We start from the raw sequence: 15,092 nt of genomic DNA, 5'->3' as shown, positions 1-15,092 counted from the left end.
CACACGGAACAGGCATGGAGCTTATTTAAGGAATATAGAGGTAGATTATGCTCCTCAAGCAGTGCAAGTTGGAACCAATCAATACCCACTCAGTCCTTCAAATCAGGGCCAGGGAGACTTTGATTGGGAAGAGGAGGGGGCTGAAGGAAACAGGGTAGAATGTTGCTTAGGGAAAATCTTCCATTTCTGTGTGTTTTGTGCTACGAATGCCTGTGGAACATTGGCTCCAAGCTGGGCATTGAGGAAGTATCAGGCATCCAGGGAGATGTCTTTAGTTTGAAGAGGCTCTGAGACTCAGGGAGCAGAAGTAGGCGAGGTGTGAAATAACGAAAGAAATGAGTATCTTGTAGTGTGAGAAACATAGCAGTGTGAGGACGTATAGAGCAGGGATATCCAAGCCAACCCTGAAGGAAGCAGAGCTTCACAAAGAGTACATACCTGACTCATTCTTCTCAGTAGCTGTTCCTGTGTAAAACTTGGGGCAGTTAGCTGGGCAGTGGTGGCGCACGCCTTTAATCCCAGCACTACGAAGGCAGAGGCAGTTGGATCTCTGTGAGGTCAAGGCCAGCCTGGGCTACAGAGTGAGTTTCAGGAAAGGCTCTGAAGCTACACAGAGAAACTCTGTCTCAACCCTCCCATCACACCCCAACCAAAAAAAAAAAAAATCTTGAGGCAATTTTTAGCTTCTATTTAAAGAGACTGGTAATTTAGATGAAACTTAATGGATGGTTCTTCTGATGGTCTTTGTTTACCTTTGTAGTCTTGCTCCTGTGTCTCTGGTCAGCTGTAAAGTTTATCAGTAGCTTTTCTCACGGAACTTGTGATTAATGGTGGGCTTTGTCTGGGAAAACCTAGAGAAATGGGCTCTGACACTCTCATCCTCTAGTAAGCTAGCCTTAGCTTCAAAAATCTCTCAAGAACAGTGAGAGAGGTGAGTTTTCAGACATGCTGGTAAGCCTCTTTCTCTCTTTCGTGAGTGTGTGTGTGTGTGTGTGTGTGTGTGTGTGTGTGTGTGTGTGTGAGTGAGTAGTACTCTTAGCATTGGTTCACTGGTCAGAAATGTCATATTGTCTGCTTTGTTCTGGGCAAGAGAAACAATCCTACCTCTTGAGAGGAGAGTCTATACCTGCACATTATTTTTGTTTCTATGTAAGCAGAGATATTCTGTCTGCACAGTCAGCTTAAATAGTTAAGTTCTAAAGATTGAATTAGGCAGGGAAAAGAAAGAGTGAGAACAACCTAGATAGGGAGAACAATATGGACACAGATCTTGGAGCTATGAGAATAAAGGCAAGGTAGCATGGAGGGCAGAGAGAAAGGGAGGACAAAAGGGAGGGGGAAGGAGGGAGGGAGGAAAAGAGGAAGGGAGACAGGTATAGAGAGTGTACAGGAGTACACATGGCTGGCTTTCCTCAAGTGCCTTGATCCAGATTAATGCTGTTTGGATAGAGGCAAGGTTAGGTGGAGAACCGTAAAGTGCAAAGATAATGCAGCAGACAGATAGAAGGACCCTGTGTTCCTGTAGGGAGCTCTTTGGTGCCTCCTACTTCTAGTATCCAATCTGTATCCTTCATTTTTGCTCTCTGTGCCTCAGTTTTCCAATACATGAAATTGTGACCACGTGTCTCCCATGCTTTTCACTCCACCGATGCTTTAATTTTAATCTTGGATGCTCCTGCATTCAATAAGTTCTGGCTGTAGCACAAAGCACTAAGCTGCTGATGGCGAGACAGTGGAGATAACAGTGATTCATGGCCCTGGTGAATCTTATGACTTAGCAGTGGTGATGAGAATTAAGGATGAACAAGGTTAGTGAATCAGTATAGAGATTGGAAGCCTGACAGCTCAGAGGAACGATACTACCTTGAGGGTTGGGCTCTCCAGAGTGCTAGGGTCAGCTGAGTTTTGAAGAGTGATAACACATGTGAAGGCAGAAGGAGAGATGGGGACAGGTGATGAATTATGAACAAACTTGGAAGCCAGGAACTTGCTTGAGTGTGGTTATGTGGCATCCATATGCAATGGATCCTGGTCAGAGTCTGACACTGGGGTAGATTTATCACAGAAAGGTGTTCCTCCAAGTCTTCCTTTCTGCAAATAGCTGGTGGTATTGGCTGCCAGTATGACCATCTTGTGGATTCTGGCTACTTACTTTGCTTCTGCAGCTCTCACCCTCCTCACATGTACTGGGTGATTTTAGGCTCCCCTGACTCATCACAGTTTATTGCCTGTCAGCTCTGAATCCATGCACTGACATTCACATGTTCAGCCTCTTGGGTAGGAGATCAACCCGTCTGTCATAGGAGCAGGGGCATAAAGAGCCTTGTGCAACATCTTTAGGAGAGGCTTTGGATGCCAAGATACAAAATTCCTACGTAAAGTCATGGAGATTTCTTCCTCTATCCTCTGATCTGGTCTTTTTGTAAATCTTTATCTATACACTGTGACAAGAGTGTTCGATTGTGGGGCTATGTGACTTAAGGCAAGTTCTACCCATCTCTGGTCCTTACTATCTGGGTTGGTAAAATGTTTGGGTCAATTTTCCATCTCTTCGTACTCTCTAATGTAATTCCATAATACTGTACATCATTGCTTTAGGGTTAATAAAGGGGCGTGGAGCACTTGGGATGAGTTAGAAGACACTTGGATAGTATCCACAAAAGTATGCAGCTTTATATCTATGTTCCTTCCTTTTTCTTTATTTTGATACTTTCACACACATCCCCATTGCACTCCAAACAGTCTGACTCTTATTTCCTTGACAGAGGTGAGATGGAAAAGAGTGACAAGAAGACAGAAGATTGGCAGGGAATATCCACAGGCTAAATGCTTAGTCCTTCACACATTACATTCTCTAGATTCTCACAACAATCATAAGAGATTTTTTTTTTTATGATTCCCACACTTTTTTCCCTCTGAGACAAGTAAGGCTCAGAGAGGTGAGCCTATTAAAGGTCAACTCAGTGAAGTGTATAAAAAGGAACAGAGTGACCACAGAATCTCTCCGTAGCATGATAATTTCTGTACCTCTTGGGGGCGTGATATTTGGATGTTAAAAACAGAGGGGAGCATATATAACACCAACATGGGACTTTCAAAATGGTGAAACATATAGCCAGAACATCAGGGGACCAAGAGGATGACTGTCCTCGTACTTCTCATATCATGTCCCAAAGTGGATTTGAACTCACTGTCTCTCTTTTTTTTAACTTATTGAACCCTTTCCTCATCCCAGGCAGGAGCGTAGAGAAAAACACTCAGTTTGGGATCAAGAAACAAGGGCTCGAATCCTCTGCCACTTATTAGGTGGAAGTGCATAAAGCATCAGAACTCTCAGCTATAAAATTAATATAGCACTCTCTACCATGCGTACCCATGGCTCTGGTCAGACTAAATAAGGCAATGAACAAAAACTCCTAGCCTGACACTTCAGTAGGTATTGTAAGTTTTCCTTTCTATTCCTCTGCTTTTAGCTACTTCTCTGCATCATTTGGGGGGGACTGGAACCTGTAAAACCCACTGCTATGGTAGACTCAAAGAAGAACAGAAGAATCTTCAAGCACATGGAGAAAACAAGAGTACAGTGAAGCTAAATGATAAAGAAAGACTCCCTGAAAAAAAGAAGCAAAGAGAAGGGGAGATGGTTATGGAGAGAATAGCTAGGAGTAATGAGAATCAGTTCCATCAACCTTCCATCTATTTTCAAATCTAATCTGAAATGATATGCTTTTCTCCCTTGCCAATAACTCTTAATTCTTCTCTTCCCCTCCTCTTTAAACCCAAGCATAACTGTCTTATTTATCTCTACCAAGTGGCTTAGAAAAATAGTTTTATATAAAAGATGCAGTTCCCAAAGGATGCAGAAATGGGCAGATTGGAGACAGAGGCAGAGATGAGTGCTGACAGATGATGGTGGGAGGGGGACTGAGGTACTCCTGGGATGCTCCTCTGCAACTACTGCTTCAGGGCCTCAGCTCTGTCTCACCCTCACCACCTCCTCACCTTCTGTCCCCTCAGGCGACCTTTCAAACCCAGCACACCATTGGTATCATCCTGAAGGCATGTAACCTGCCTGACATCAGGATCTCTTAGAATCATAAGCCACCCAGATCATAAATTCTGCAAAGCCTTGCCCAAATCCCAGATCCACAAGGACCAATGGCTGGCTTCACACATATTTCCTGTAGTATGCTATGCATCTTGTTTTGTGGCAACTACCATACCGTCATCACTTTGGTTATTTTTTCTTTTCTTTCTCTTCTAGATTATGATTTTCTTGAAAACAAGGAATTTAATGAATTCACAGGGAATGGTGCATTTATTTAACAAATATTTATTTTGCACCTACCACATGCTGGGGACAGCAGTGATTAAAGGGGTAGACAAGTAAGCAAGCTGAAGTATTATGGGGGAAGCTGCTGCTGCTTTTTGTTGTTGTTTTGTTTTTGTTTGTTTGTTTGCGTGTTTAAACAAGAACAGAGGAAGGAGAAAATCGAGGCAAGACGAGAAAGTCTGTGAGGGTAGCAATCAAATGTATTTCTCCCTTTAGTCTATTCTCTGGACCAAGCTCTGTGCATGACACATTTTAAATAGCTAATGATTTGTGAGAGGCACGCTGTTGGAGGACCATGGTAATGATGTTGTGCACTTTGGGACTAACTGCAGAACCCTGCAGATTTGTGAAAATGTTGCTATGTTTGGCCTTATTTTTACTCAATTCTATATTAGACATAATGTAAGTAGGGCAGACAGTGACCCCCATTTTTCAAATATGAAAAATCATAAACTCTATGATTTGTCCTCATGTAAACTGGTCAGCTAATATAAGGGAAAATATCATCCTAAGTTTCTTACTCAAAATTCAGTGTTCTTTTCACTATTCCAGGCTGTTTGAGTAGGTCAAAGCAACTGAGATACATCCATCATCCATCCAGATATCAGCTCATCTGTCCTGTTGTTTTTTGTTTTTGTTTTTTTTAAAATGTTATGTGGAGAGCTTCAAAAACCCCTTAACCAGGGCTGACTCTGACTGAATGAAGGAGGCCTAAATGGGACATATATTTACTGTTCTGAACTAAGCTGTTCCATCCATAGGAGGTGGCTGCCCCCTTTCAATGTTTTGCTCTCTATGCAATGGATACAGCAGTCTCTGAGCTTCCATTACAGTGAGGAAGCTTTGTGGTCTCTTCTGGCTTCTTCTCAGTGCATCTCTTCACATGCCTGCTACCCTCTTTCCTCATCACCTTTGTACCTTTACTCCATCTGAAGGTCTTTCTATCTGCTGGGTATTTTTTAAAAATCTAGCTCATCCTTTGGACTCACTCCTCTATGAAGACATTAGATCCAAGCAGAAACCATCTCCTCTCCTCCAAGCTTCTCACTTTGATTTGAACTATCTATAGCATACCTTTGTTCTCAGTCCCTTGGACTGGGCTTCTGAGGACAGAGTATCTCACTGCCAGATCTTAGAAAAGCTTGATTCAATACATAAATCTTTAAAATGAATGTGCATGTATTTGCCTTTACTACAGAGGTGATTTACAGTCAATACAGAGAAAATGTATCTGCACATGATTAAAATCACCTCTGATCCCACCATTTTTTTATTATTTATTATTTTATTATTTATTACTATTTTAGTGTATCTCTTCCCAACTCTATATACATAGGCTCATCTCCAGACAAAATCCTAAGATTGCCTGTTTTCCATATAAACATCCTTTCTCACACTCCGTGACAATGTAATATTTTGAAAGTTAAATTATTTTCCTCTTAATTTGCATTCTCCAGAGAGCCTGCACTTGAACAAGATGATAGTAACATTTCTGTGAAGTTTCTCTATGGAATTCAAGCCATCACTGATGCCCCGAGTTGCTGTTCTTTCCCTCAAAGACTGGGGACGCTTAATGCAAATTATGAAATGTTTGTGGAGCCCCTACTTTGTGTTCATTCACAATATGGGCTACAGATTAAACTAATAATTTCAGAATAGTATACAATGTGTCTTACCACATGCAATGAGAATGAGATATGTATATCAATAACTACAAGAAGTAGTCAACATTTTATTTCAGAATAGGTGGTGTGTGAGAGGATTTTGCTCCACTGTAAGCTAATGAAATCTTCTGAACAGACTTAAGGCTGGTTACACTAAGCTCTGATAAGTTAGGTATGCAAAGTTCACTTCATATACACTATGTGCAGCTTATAAAATATTTATAAGTTTATACAGTCTCATTATAGATTTGGGGAGCATCTGTACATAACCTAATTATAATACTATGTAGTGTGAAGTACTTACAATGTACTTACTGTGTGCTTACTATGTGAGTACAAGCATAAGAGTGAAAAGAAATGAGTAGAGAGGAAGTTATAGTTGGCTCATAAATGGACTTGTGTGTCAGGTTCCTCTAAATATATTCACAAGGAAAATTAGGCACCACAGAAGAGTGTTGAACAAAACAACAACAAGATCAGATTACAAGTTATAAATTTCTTCCTCTTGGCTAATTTGATGATAAGTTAGAAAGACAGAACCTGACAGGTGGTAGTGGTACCAATTAAGGGGTCTGTTGAGTTGTCTCCATTTGTCCTTTGAGATCCATTTTCTATCCATTTCTGGTCTTCTGTGAAACTAAGAAGGCTGACCTATATGATTTGTTGGACTTAAGCCCCCTTGGATGTTCAGTTGAGGTTGACCTGTATGAGACACTTGCAAGGTAGAAAGAGAACTGTGCAGGGTCTGGATTCTAATGCCAGCTCCCACTCTGGGCCATGCACTGCCAGTGTCTGGGCCATTCTATCAAAGGCTAAAGATACTGTCTGTAGCGTATTTGTACACATGTGGCTCTTTCAAAGTTTCAGGATAACAGTTCCTTCTCCACCCCCATGTGATAGTTCCTTCCTGAAACTAACTTTGAGGTGCTTCACTCACTATTATTGGTTTGTTTTAATCCTATCCAAGCCTCTGTAAATGGCCCCTTTTATGAAACAATTTTCAATGACCTTAGTGAATGTGTGTTTTCTGATGAGACCCTGACTGGCACAGACCCAGTTGCAATAGCCCATGAGAGTGATGATAAAGGTTTGCACTAATTAAATATTACAGAGATTAAAAACAGGGTGTGTTTTTGCAAATACTTTCTAGACCTACTCAGAGGGTGCGTGATGATCAGATGTGAAGCTATGGGTGTGAAGCTGGTGGCAAGGGTGATTGGAATTAACATCACTACCTTCCCCAACTCTTCCTGCCTGAGCAGTGAGTTCTTACAGGCAATTGCATATAATGTCTTCTTCCTCCTCAGTGAGGCCAAACCATTTACAAACTCATCAGAAGCTCTCTCTGGATTTCTGCAAATAATCTACTGGAGGGTCAGCTGGTGCTGTGGAAGCAGAAGGCTGGTTAGTTAGCCACTTGGGAGATGTTACCAGGATGGCTGGAGATCAGAAGCACTGCTTATTTTCATAATGACCTTCAGGAATTAAATAAAAATACAATGAGTGCCATAGATTAGGAAGAACAAGCCAATTAAAAGCATAACATGCCTTGGGGATTTTTATTTCTTTTCCAGAAGGCTGAAAGGCACCAGTAGCCTCTGAGGCATGATGGCAGGCTACCCAGAATTACTGATGAAGGCTGATCCTCTTGCTTGGCTTTGTGGGATGGTTGAGGGGATATGAGGCTATTGAATATTTCACAAGTTACTGCCCATAGGGGGAGAACTGAGAAAGGTGAAAAGGCAATCTCTGTGTTTCTTTATGATTCCAATATAAAACCAAGCTACACAGGGTGGGAGGGAGTCAGGCGCTGGAATCAGCCTACCACCGGAAGGCATGGTGCACCAATTCTCCCACTTTAATATCTGCTATTTCATTTTATATTCATCATGTCAGCATAATCTGCCTTTATGGGAATCGTCTTGGTTCCCGACCAAATGCGTTTAGTCCCCCTTTGCTTTAAGTTTGATTGTAATATGACTTGAAGACTTCAATGAAATGTTTATATGGAGGGACCAGGGGAAGAAAAAAGGGAAAATGCAATTGGAAAATCAATCAGCAGGGAATTTCAAGAGCTGGCTTTGGTCGTGCTATAATTTCTTTGACCTGTTTTTTAAATGGACACAGGACTGGCTCTCTGATCAAGCTTGCTCTGCCAGTTCCTTACTGCATGCCAAATAAAGTAGATGCTTTAACACAAGTACTGAAATCCTTACCTCTGTTGGAGTTGTGCTCTATTTTCTGGATTGCCCAGCTGTTCTTGATGTCTTATCACCTCTGAAGATCATCAATGTCTGTCCTCAAGTGTGCCCATGCTACTCTGTTTGTGAGTAGTTCTTGGTCTCCAAGCTTCAAGGGTCCCTTCTTGATATTGAGTTCCCAACAGATATTTTTCTTTTTTTCTTAATCCTCTGATAAGACTTAGCATCCTGGTTTATATTTTTTACTAAGTCTACCATCTTATTATTCATTTGCATAAGTATCTGCATGCATATACACATATGTAAATATACATTTACTTATACTCCAAAGATTCAGTAACTGTTTACTGAAAACTTATGATATGCTAAGTACTTTTCAAAATGCTTGAGAAACTGCAGGACATAAGGCATACAAGGTCTCTTCTCTCATGGAGAGACAGAGAACAAATGCATACTCAAGTAAATATGTTTGATAAATTTCTAATAGTAACAAGTGCTATTAGAAGTTTTTGTGAAGGGAGCATAATAGAGATTGGATATACTGAAAGAGGAGTCCTTCAGCTTAAGTGCTCAGGCACAGCTTCCCAAAGCAGGTGTCATTTGGAGTGGGGGATTAATACTGAGAAGAAACCAATTTTTTAAGCTCTGGGAGGAGAATTTCAGGAAGATACTTATTCCCTGATACAAGAGGGAGCTCGCACGTTTAACAGATATATTAAGGACTATAGGGCTGTAGCTTATGATGAAGGAGATTCAGTAGGGAAGGGATAAGTCTGATAATTCAGAATCTCAGAGATCATGACAGGGGGCTAGGTGACAGCAGACTACATAGAACTTTTGTTGCTAACAGACTCCTTACAGGCAATTCATTTATGTCAACACTCTGAGCTGCTAAGTAGCCTGAAACAGTTAAGGACCATGATAAGCTACATTGAATGAATGGGTGAATGAATGAATGCATGAGTGAGTGAATGAATACCAACCACAGCTTTCTGCTTCCACTAAAGTAGTTTTCATTTTGCAGTCTCCTGCTGCCTCTCCTATTGCCCCAACAACAGTCTCTTTGTAATAGTGTAAGTCCAGAGCTATCCTCTGTGATTCAATATTTACTGTGTTTCACACACTGTTATTATCATTTAACGTTTACTGTCTGCTGACTGTGCACTCATCGCTGTAGCAAACAAAGAGCTCAATCTAGTTTTGTTCATGGGCTAATTTAGTCAAGGAAAAGGAGATGCTGCAAGTGCAATTGGCATTGTAGAAATTGCGTTGACTGGAAATCCACCAAGTCCAGCTGAGAACAGATTCACCAGTGGCCTTAAATGAGTCACTAACCATCTGTAACCCTCTGTTGCCTAATGGAAACATGAGTGAGGAAAGCCTCATGCATGGTGGGATTTCACAGCTTCAGGAGACTGGAGTTCAGATTCCCACCAGTATCCCTGGGCTTGTTCTGCCGGTCTAAACCAGGCTGTATCAGCTAGATGTTTCTTGCTTTGGTGGTATCCTATAGACTTAGACTCCTTGGTGCTGGGTTAGTTCCAACTACTCAAGGGCCAAACATTAGCCTGAGTTCCCTGAATTTCTAGTTCCAAACTTGGATGCACTTAGCAAAACAAGTGAAATGCTAAGCAAGACCATTGATTCTAACGCCTCCATCTTACTGTGTCACAGCTGGCTGCGGCCAGAGAAGACTGCCAGTGTCCCAAGTGTTGATATTGGGAGGTGGGTTGGTGGCAGAACAGACCACTCCACTTCAGAGGAGGGAAGGTGCTGAGAGAGACACAGCCAGGGTCTTCTATTGAAGCACCACAAAAGCTCTCAAGGCCCTTTGGGGTTTATGCCTAAGAGCTGACCAACTTCGGTGATTACCTTCATCTCTGCTTCATCTCTGGCTAATCCTTCAAGCGGTCCAAGACTGTGCACTTGGAGTAATAATTCATCATTTTCTGGTCACTTTGTCTTTTATTTGGAATGAGGGAGGAAGCCCTGTAAGGGTTTAGAATCAGATCTTCAGTAGTATGAGACGACATGTGTTTTAGTTTGTGGTTGAGAATAAACAGGAAGGCAAAGGGGTGGAGGCAATGAAGATAAGAAGCATTTGTAGGAAGCCATAAAATAGGAGGATAATGCCTCAATCTAGGTGGCTGGAGAGAGGGACTGAGAAAGCTGGAATGTTGGCTATCTTTTGAACGTTACTCAATAGACTGGAATGCCAAACAGAACAACATCAAGGATATTTCCAGCCTTGTTTCATAGCAAATGAAAACTGAACTAAATTCTATCCATATTAATAATTATAATGATTATAAATCAGTAACTTATTAAAAAAATTCATAACTAACTTTCTTCTTAGCCCTTACTAAGTGCCAGGCATTACTTTCCTAAGGATTTTTGATTGTTAACCTCAGGAAATTAAAGTCTTTGGGGATTGGAGTATATGAGGAAAATTTAATGGGATTTGGTTGAGCCAAGGAGATTCTTCAGTGTCACCAGATGAAATGAAGGCTGCAAATTTGCCTTGAGAAGAGATGATTGGATAAGAAAAGCTTGAATTTGGCTTGTCACATCAGTCCTTCTCTCTGTGTGAGGGTGTATATAGGATCTTTGGGTATTGTTGGGATGATATCCAAATGTCACTTCTGTGACCACAGTGGACTAAATTTCTAAGGCTCAGTTACTACTAAGACTTAATGTTTTATATGGGCACTACCATGGCTATCTGGCTTCCAAAGTAATTCTTACTTGAGTGCAGACCTGGTAATTCTCCCAGAATCCCATCTCCTTTCTCCTTTATTCATAAGATGCACTCATAGGCTTTGTCTTTTTGAGATATTTCTAGTGATGCCTTGCTTCAGTAGAAAATACTAAGGAAATAATTTATAACATCCAAGCAAAATCATTTTTTAAACCTCTTCCATCACCCTTGTTACCTAATAAGAGACTATGGTCATTAATTATAATATTTAATAAAAGTACTATTCATATGGTAATTTTAAAAAGTATTTACAAAAAGATAAAAGCACAGAGACTTAGAATCTTCAAATTAGGAGATTTGATTTAATAATTTACTAGAAAGGCTTAATTTCTTTCCAGTTACACAATATCAATGAAGTTGCATAATGGCTGATGTGTGTGTGTGTGTGTGTGTGTGTGTGTGTGTGTGTGTGTATGTCTCTGTTATAAATGTATACTTACTCAGGTAAGTGTGTGGGCATTTATGCACATACCTACTTATGTAAGTGGATACCAGAAGTCAAAATTCGGTGTCTTCCTCAACCAATCTTCAGCTTACATTTTTTAGAAATACTCTCTCTCTGAATCTGGAACTCACTGACATGGCTTTTCTGTCTGAGTAGTGAGCTTCAGAGATCTAACTCTCTCTACTTCCAGGCTCTGGAGTTAAATAAGCATGCTACTACACTTTAAAAATTTAAGAGGGGGTTCAGGAGGATCAAGAGCCAGGTCCTCATGCTTGCATGACAATCACTTAACCGACAGAGGCATCACCATTCCCTTTCAATTACTTTTAAACAGTGCAGGCATCTGTCTCAAAGCTCTCTTGATTTGGAGCACAGAACATACATTTCCCCAAATGGAGTTGTGCTCATCACACTTGAGAAAGGCTTACAACAGCACAAATGTCCATCCCCTTCCCCAAACAGGCTTGACCCTACTTACCAAAGCTGAGCCGTATACTCTTTGGGGTCTTTTCAGCTCTGAGCTTCTACCCTGAAGACTTCCAGGTTAGTGTCTGTGAAATTCATACACGAACTTAAGGATGTTTCTCCCTTCATTTTTCTGCTAATTGTGCAACCTCAGAAAATTGGAGCACTATTATTCATTTGCTTAGGATCACTATACTCTGGGAGAAGAATTACCTTTTCAAACATGAGGTCTTGGAAAAAGTGCCCCAGACACACCAAGATCAAGCAGTACCTCTGTTCCTGTGTTACTTGAGGAATATCTTGGCCATGCTTTGCCATCTATAAATAGAAATGGTGACTCCTGGATCATAGGTGGAATAAGGAAAAATATCTTGACACAGTAATTGGCTTCTGAGTTCATGACTGTGTGAAGCAGCTTTGCTCCCTAAGCACAGAAGCCTGGCATGTATCTCACCCAGCTCTTTCGGTCTTGTCTTACAGAGATGTCTGGCACAGCAGCGGACATTTCTCTGGTGCACTGGAGACAGCAGTGGCTGGAGAACGGCACACTGTACTTCCATGTCTCCATGAGCAGCTCAGGGCAGCTGGCCCAGGCCACAGCTCCCACGCTCCAGGAGCCTTCTGAGATCGTTGAGGAACAGATGCATATTCTCCACATTTCTGTAATGGTGAGTGGCTGGGCATGGGATGAGGGTGGGGGACAAAAAGAAGCATGGGATTGGCCACAGATGGAAGAATAGGAGTATGCCAGTAAGAGGGCAGTGTGATGCTCAAAAGGTCAGGTGAATTCTCTGGTGTCGCCTGGAATGACACAATCACATCCGTCATCTGTCAGCTGTGACAAACTAATTGTGCTTCAGAGGAGAAAATAAAGGTTATCTAACTCTTTGGCCTTTTGGCTGACATGTCTGGGAACAGCTGTTTAACATCTGTCACGCACTTGCCTTGTTTGGATGAGGGCTGGGGTCCTGTGCTTCTAAATATAATTGGTCTCTCTAAGAATTACTAAACAAACGAGGTTGGAGCTGTACTGGCACAGGGGGATGTCCTTTCCCAAGTGCCTTGATACTGCAGGTGCTTTAAGGCTCACCTCTACCACCAGGTAGAACCAAGAGAAGGGCCAGATGTAGCCAGTGCAGCACTTAGGATGGTGCCTCTATTTCTTTCAAATTCTAGTTGTTGAGTATTCTAGAAGAGGGGAGAAAACAAAAATCACACCCAGTGTACCATAGCCTGCAAGCAATACTATTGCTCTTGAGTACTCAAGCCAGCACTGAATCCTGTAGGCTCTGTTGTCTCTCAATTGGAGACTTTCTTGTTTATCTCTCATTTGTCCAGCACAGTGCTGTACACATTTCTGAAAATTACCTCACTGTAGTAAACCAAGAATGCATAAAGCATAGCATATCACCTGCATATTGGAAATGAAATTAGGAGCACAGAGAGGCAAAGGCATCTTCTAGGTCTGCTGAATGACATAACTCTGTGAATCTATTTCTCCTCTGAGGAGGCTGCTGGAGTCAACTGAGCAGTCTTCTATTGGTAGTGTTATTTTTTTTAAGTTAGAATTCATGGTGTGCGTGTGTGCATGTGTGTGTGTGTGTGTGTGTGTGTGTGTGTGTGTGTGTGTGCATGTGCGTGTGTGTGTGTGTGTGTGTGTGTGTGTGTGTGTGTATCCCTCTATGTACATGTGTAGGAATCAGAAGTTAGCACCTACTCTATCTCTCTCCACTTTATTTCTTGAGCCACAGTGTCTCACTGGACCTGGAACTTCCTGGTTTGTGAGACTAGCTGACCAGCAACCTCTGGAATTCTTCTATCACTGGTTCCTGGTGCGGGGGCTACAGGCACATGTTACCACACCTGCCTTTTTAATATGGATTCTGGGAAAACAAACTCAGGTTTTGTGCTTCTAAAGCAAGCACTCTACCAACTGTATCTTATCTTCAGCCCTACAATTTGTGTTTTTGCCTTGTAACCAGAAAAGTAGCAACAGACACATCCAGGATACAGAAAGAACATCCAGTGATCTTGGGGTGACATCTGATGACCACAAGGCCAGTTGTCCCCTAATATTATACTCTTTGAAGCTGACCCTAAGTTATTTCTTCAACTTAACTTTTAGAAAGGATGTGAAAAATAAGTAAAAACAGGAAAGTGATGTCCCTAACATATATAAAGAGAAAAGCAGAGCTCAGAAAGATGAGTGATCTGCATAAATGCCCTTTTTACCACTTTAGTTAGTTCTTCCTTCCATCAAGAGTCACTATTTACTGAGATTATACAGTGGAACAGAACCGTGGTTTATTTTCTCCTCAACCAACAAAACTGCGATGGATGTTCTGATTAGGGCTGAGTGAGATCGTGGAATTTTTCTCTTTTTGGAAAAACATGCGCACACCCCAGCCAGATAGAAATGTTAATTTTGGACCTAACGAGTGCTCATCACATGGAGGAACAAATCAAGGCCTTTGTGTTATTCATGGAATGTGTGTGGTAGACTTTTTCCATATATATATATTTAGCAAATGATGCAGCCACATGCCAACCCAAGTGGGTGCCTGCACGCTAATTTTGGGGTGCAAATTTGTAAACACCATTTCAATGTGCTTGCTCAGTTCCCCATGGGCTTTGAAGTACCATTTGATGTTAAGAGGGTGGAAGGTGTGACTGCTCTTCTGCCTTTAATGTTTGGGCATGAGACTCAGCTTTGATTAATATTTATTAGATACTTTCCAACTTATGCCATAACGTTTAGTTACATACATTTTCCCTGTAACCCAGTAACCTATATCAGATTATCTCAATTATAAATGAGCCCTGAATGTATCTTTTCTGACTCCAGGCCTAGTGTTGGTTCCAGTAAATCAGACAGTCTCCCCAGGATCATATCCCTTACCATTTTTTTTCCTTTGCTCAGCAAATTCAGCTTAAAAAGGATAACTCAACATAAACCAGATGTCACTGAAATTCCCTGCAGGATTTACCAGCAAAGGAGGGAATGGAGATGCTGAGATACCCTATACTCTATGCAACACACACACACACACACACACACACACACACACACACACACACTTTTTACTTGTGGTCTGCTAATCAGTAATCTAGATAGATTATTATTGTCTCCCTCTTACCCCCAAGGGCTACTTGGACCAAAAGATGGCTTTTGGTGGAAGGTTGCTTCTGAAACATGGAGCCACACTCTGTGGATATAGCCAGCCCC

The 15,092-nt window shown here is 41.5% G+C and overlaps 1 protein-coding gene across 2 annotated transcripts in view; it reads left to right on the top strand.

Annotated features, from left to right (window-relative positions):
* Window positions 1–15,092, top strand: part of Astn2 (astrotactin 2) — a 968,023-nt gene that overhangs the window by 114,149 nt on the left and 838,782 nt on the right. For both annotated transcript variants that reach the window (XM_059254463.1, XM_059254462.1), the window contains exon 2: window positions 12,347–12,534. In XM_059254463.1, the coding sequence (XP_059110446.1) occupies window positions 12,347–12,534 (188 nt within the window). The remainder of the gene's footprint in view (window positions 1–12,346; window positions 12,535–15,092) is intronic.

Source organism: Peromyscus eremicus, chromosome 2 (genome assembly GCF_949786415.1).
Source record: "Peromyscus eremicus chromosome 2, PerEre_H2_v1, whole genome shotgun sequence".
Taxonomy (NCBI): Eukaryota; Metazoa; Chordata; class Mammalia; order Rodentia; family Cricetidae; genus Peromyscus; species Peromyscus eremicus.
Note: the sequence above shows the minus strand (reverse complement) of the source record. Positions and strands in the feature narration are given on the sequence as shown.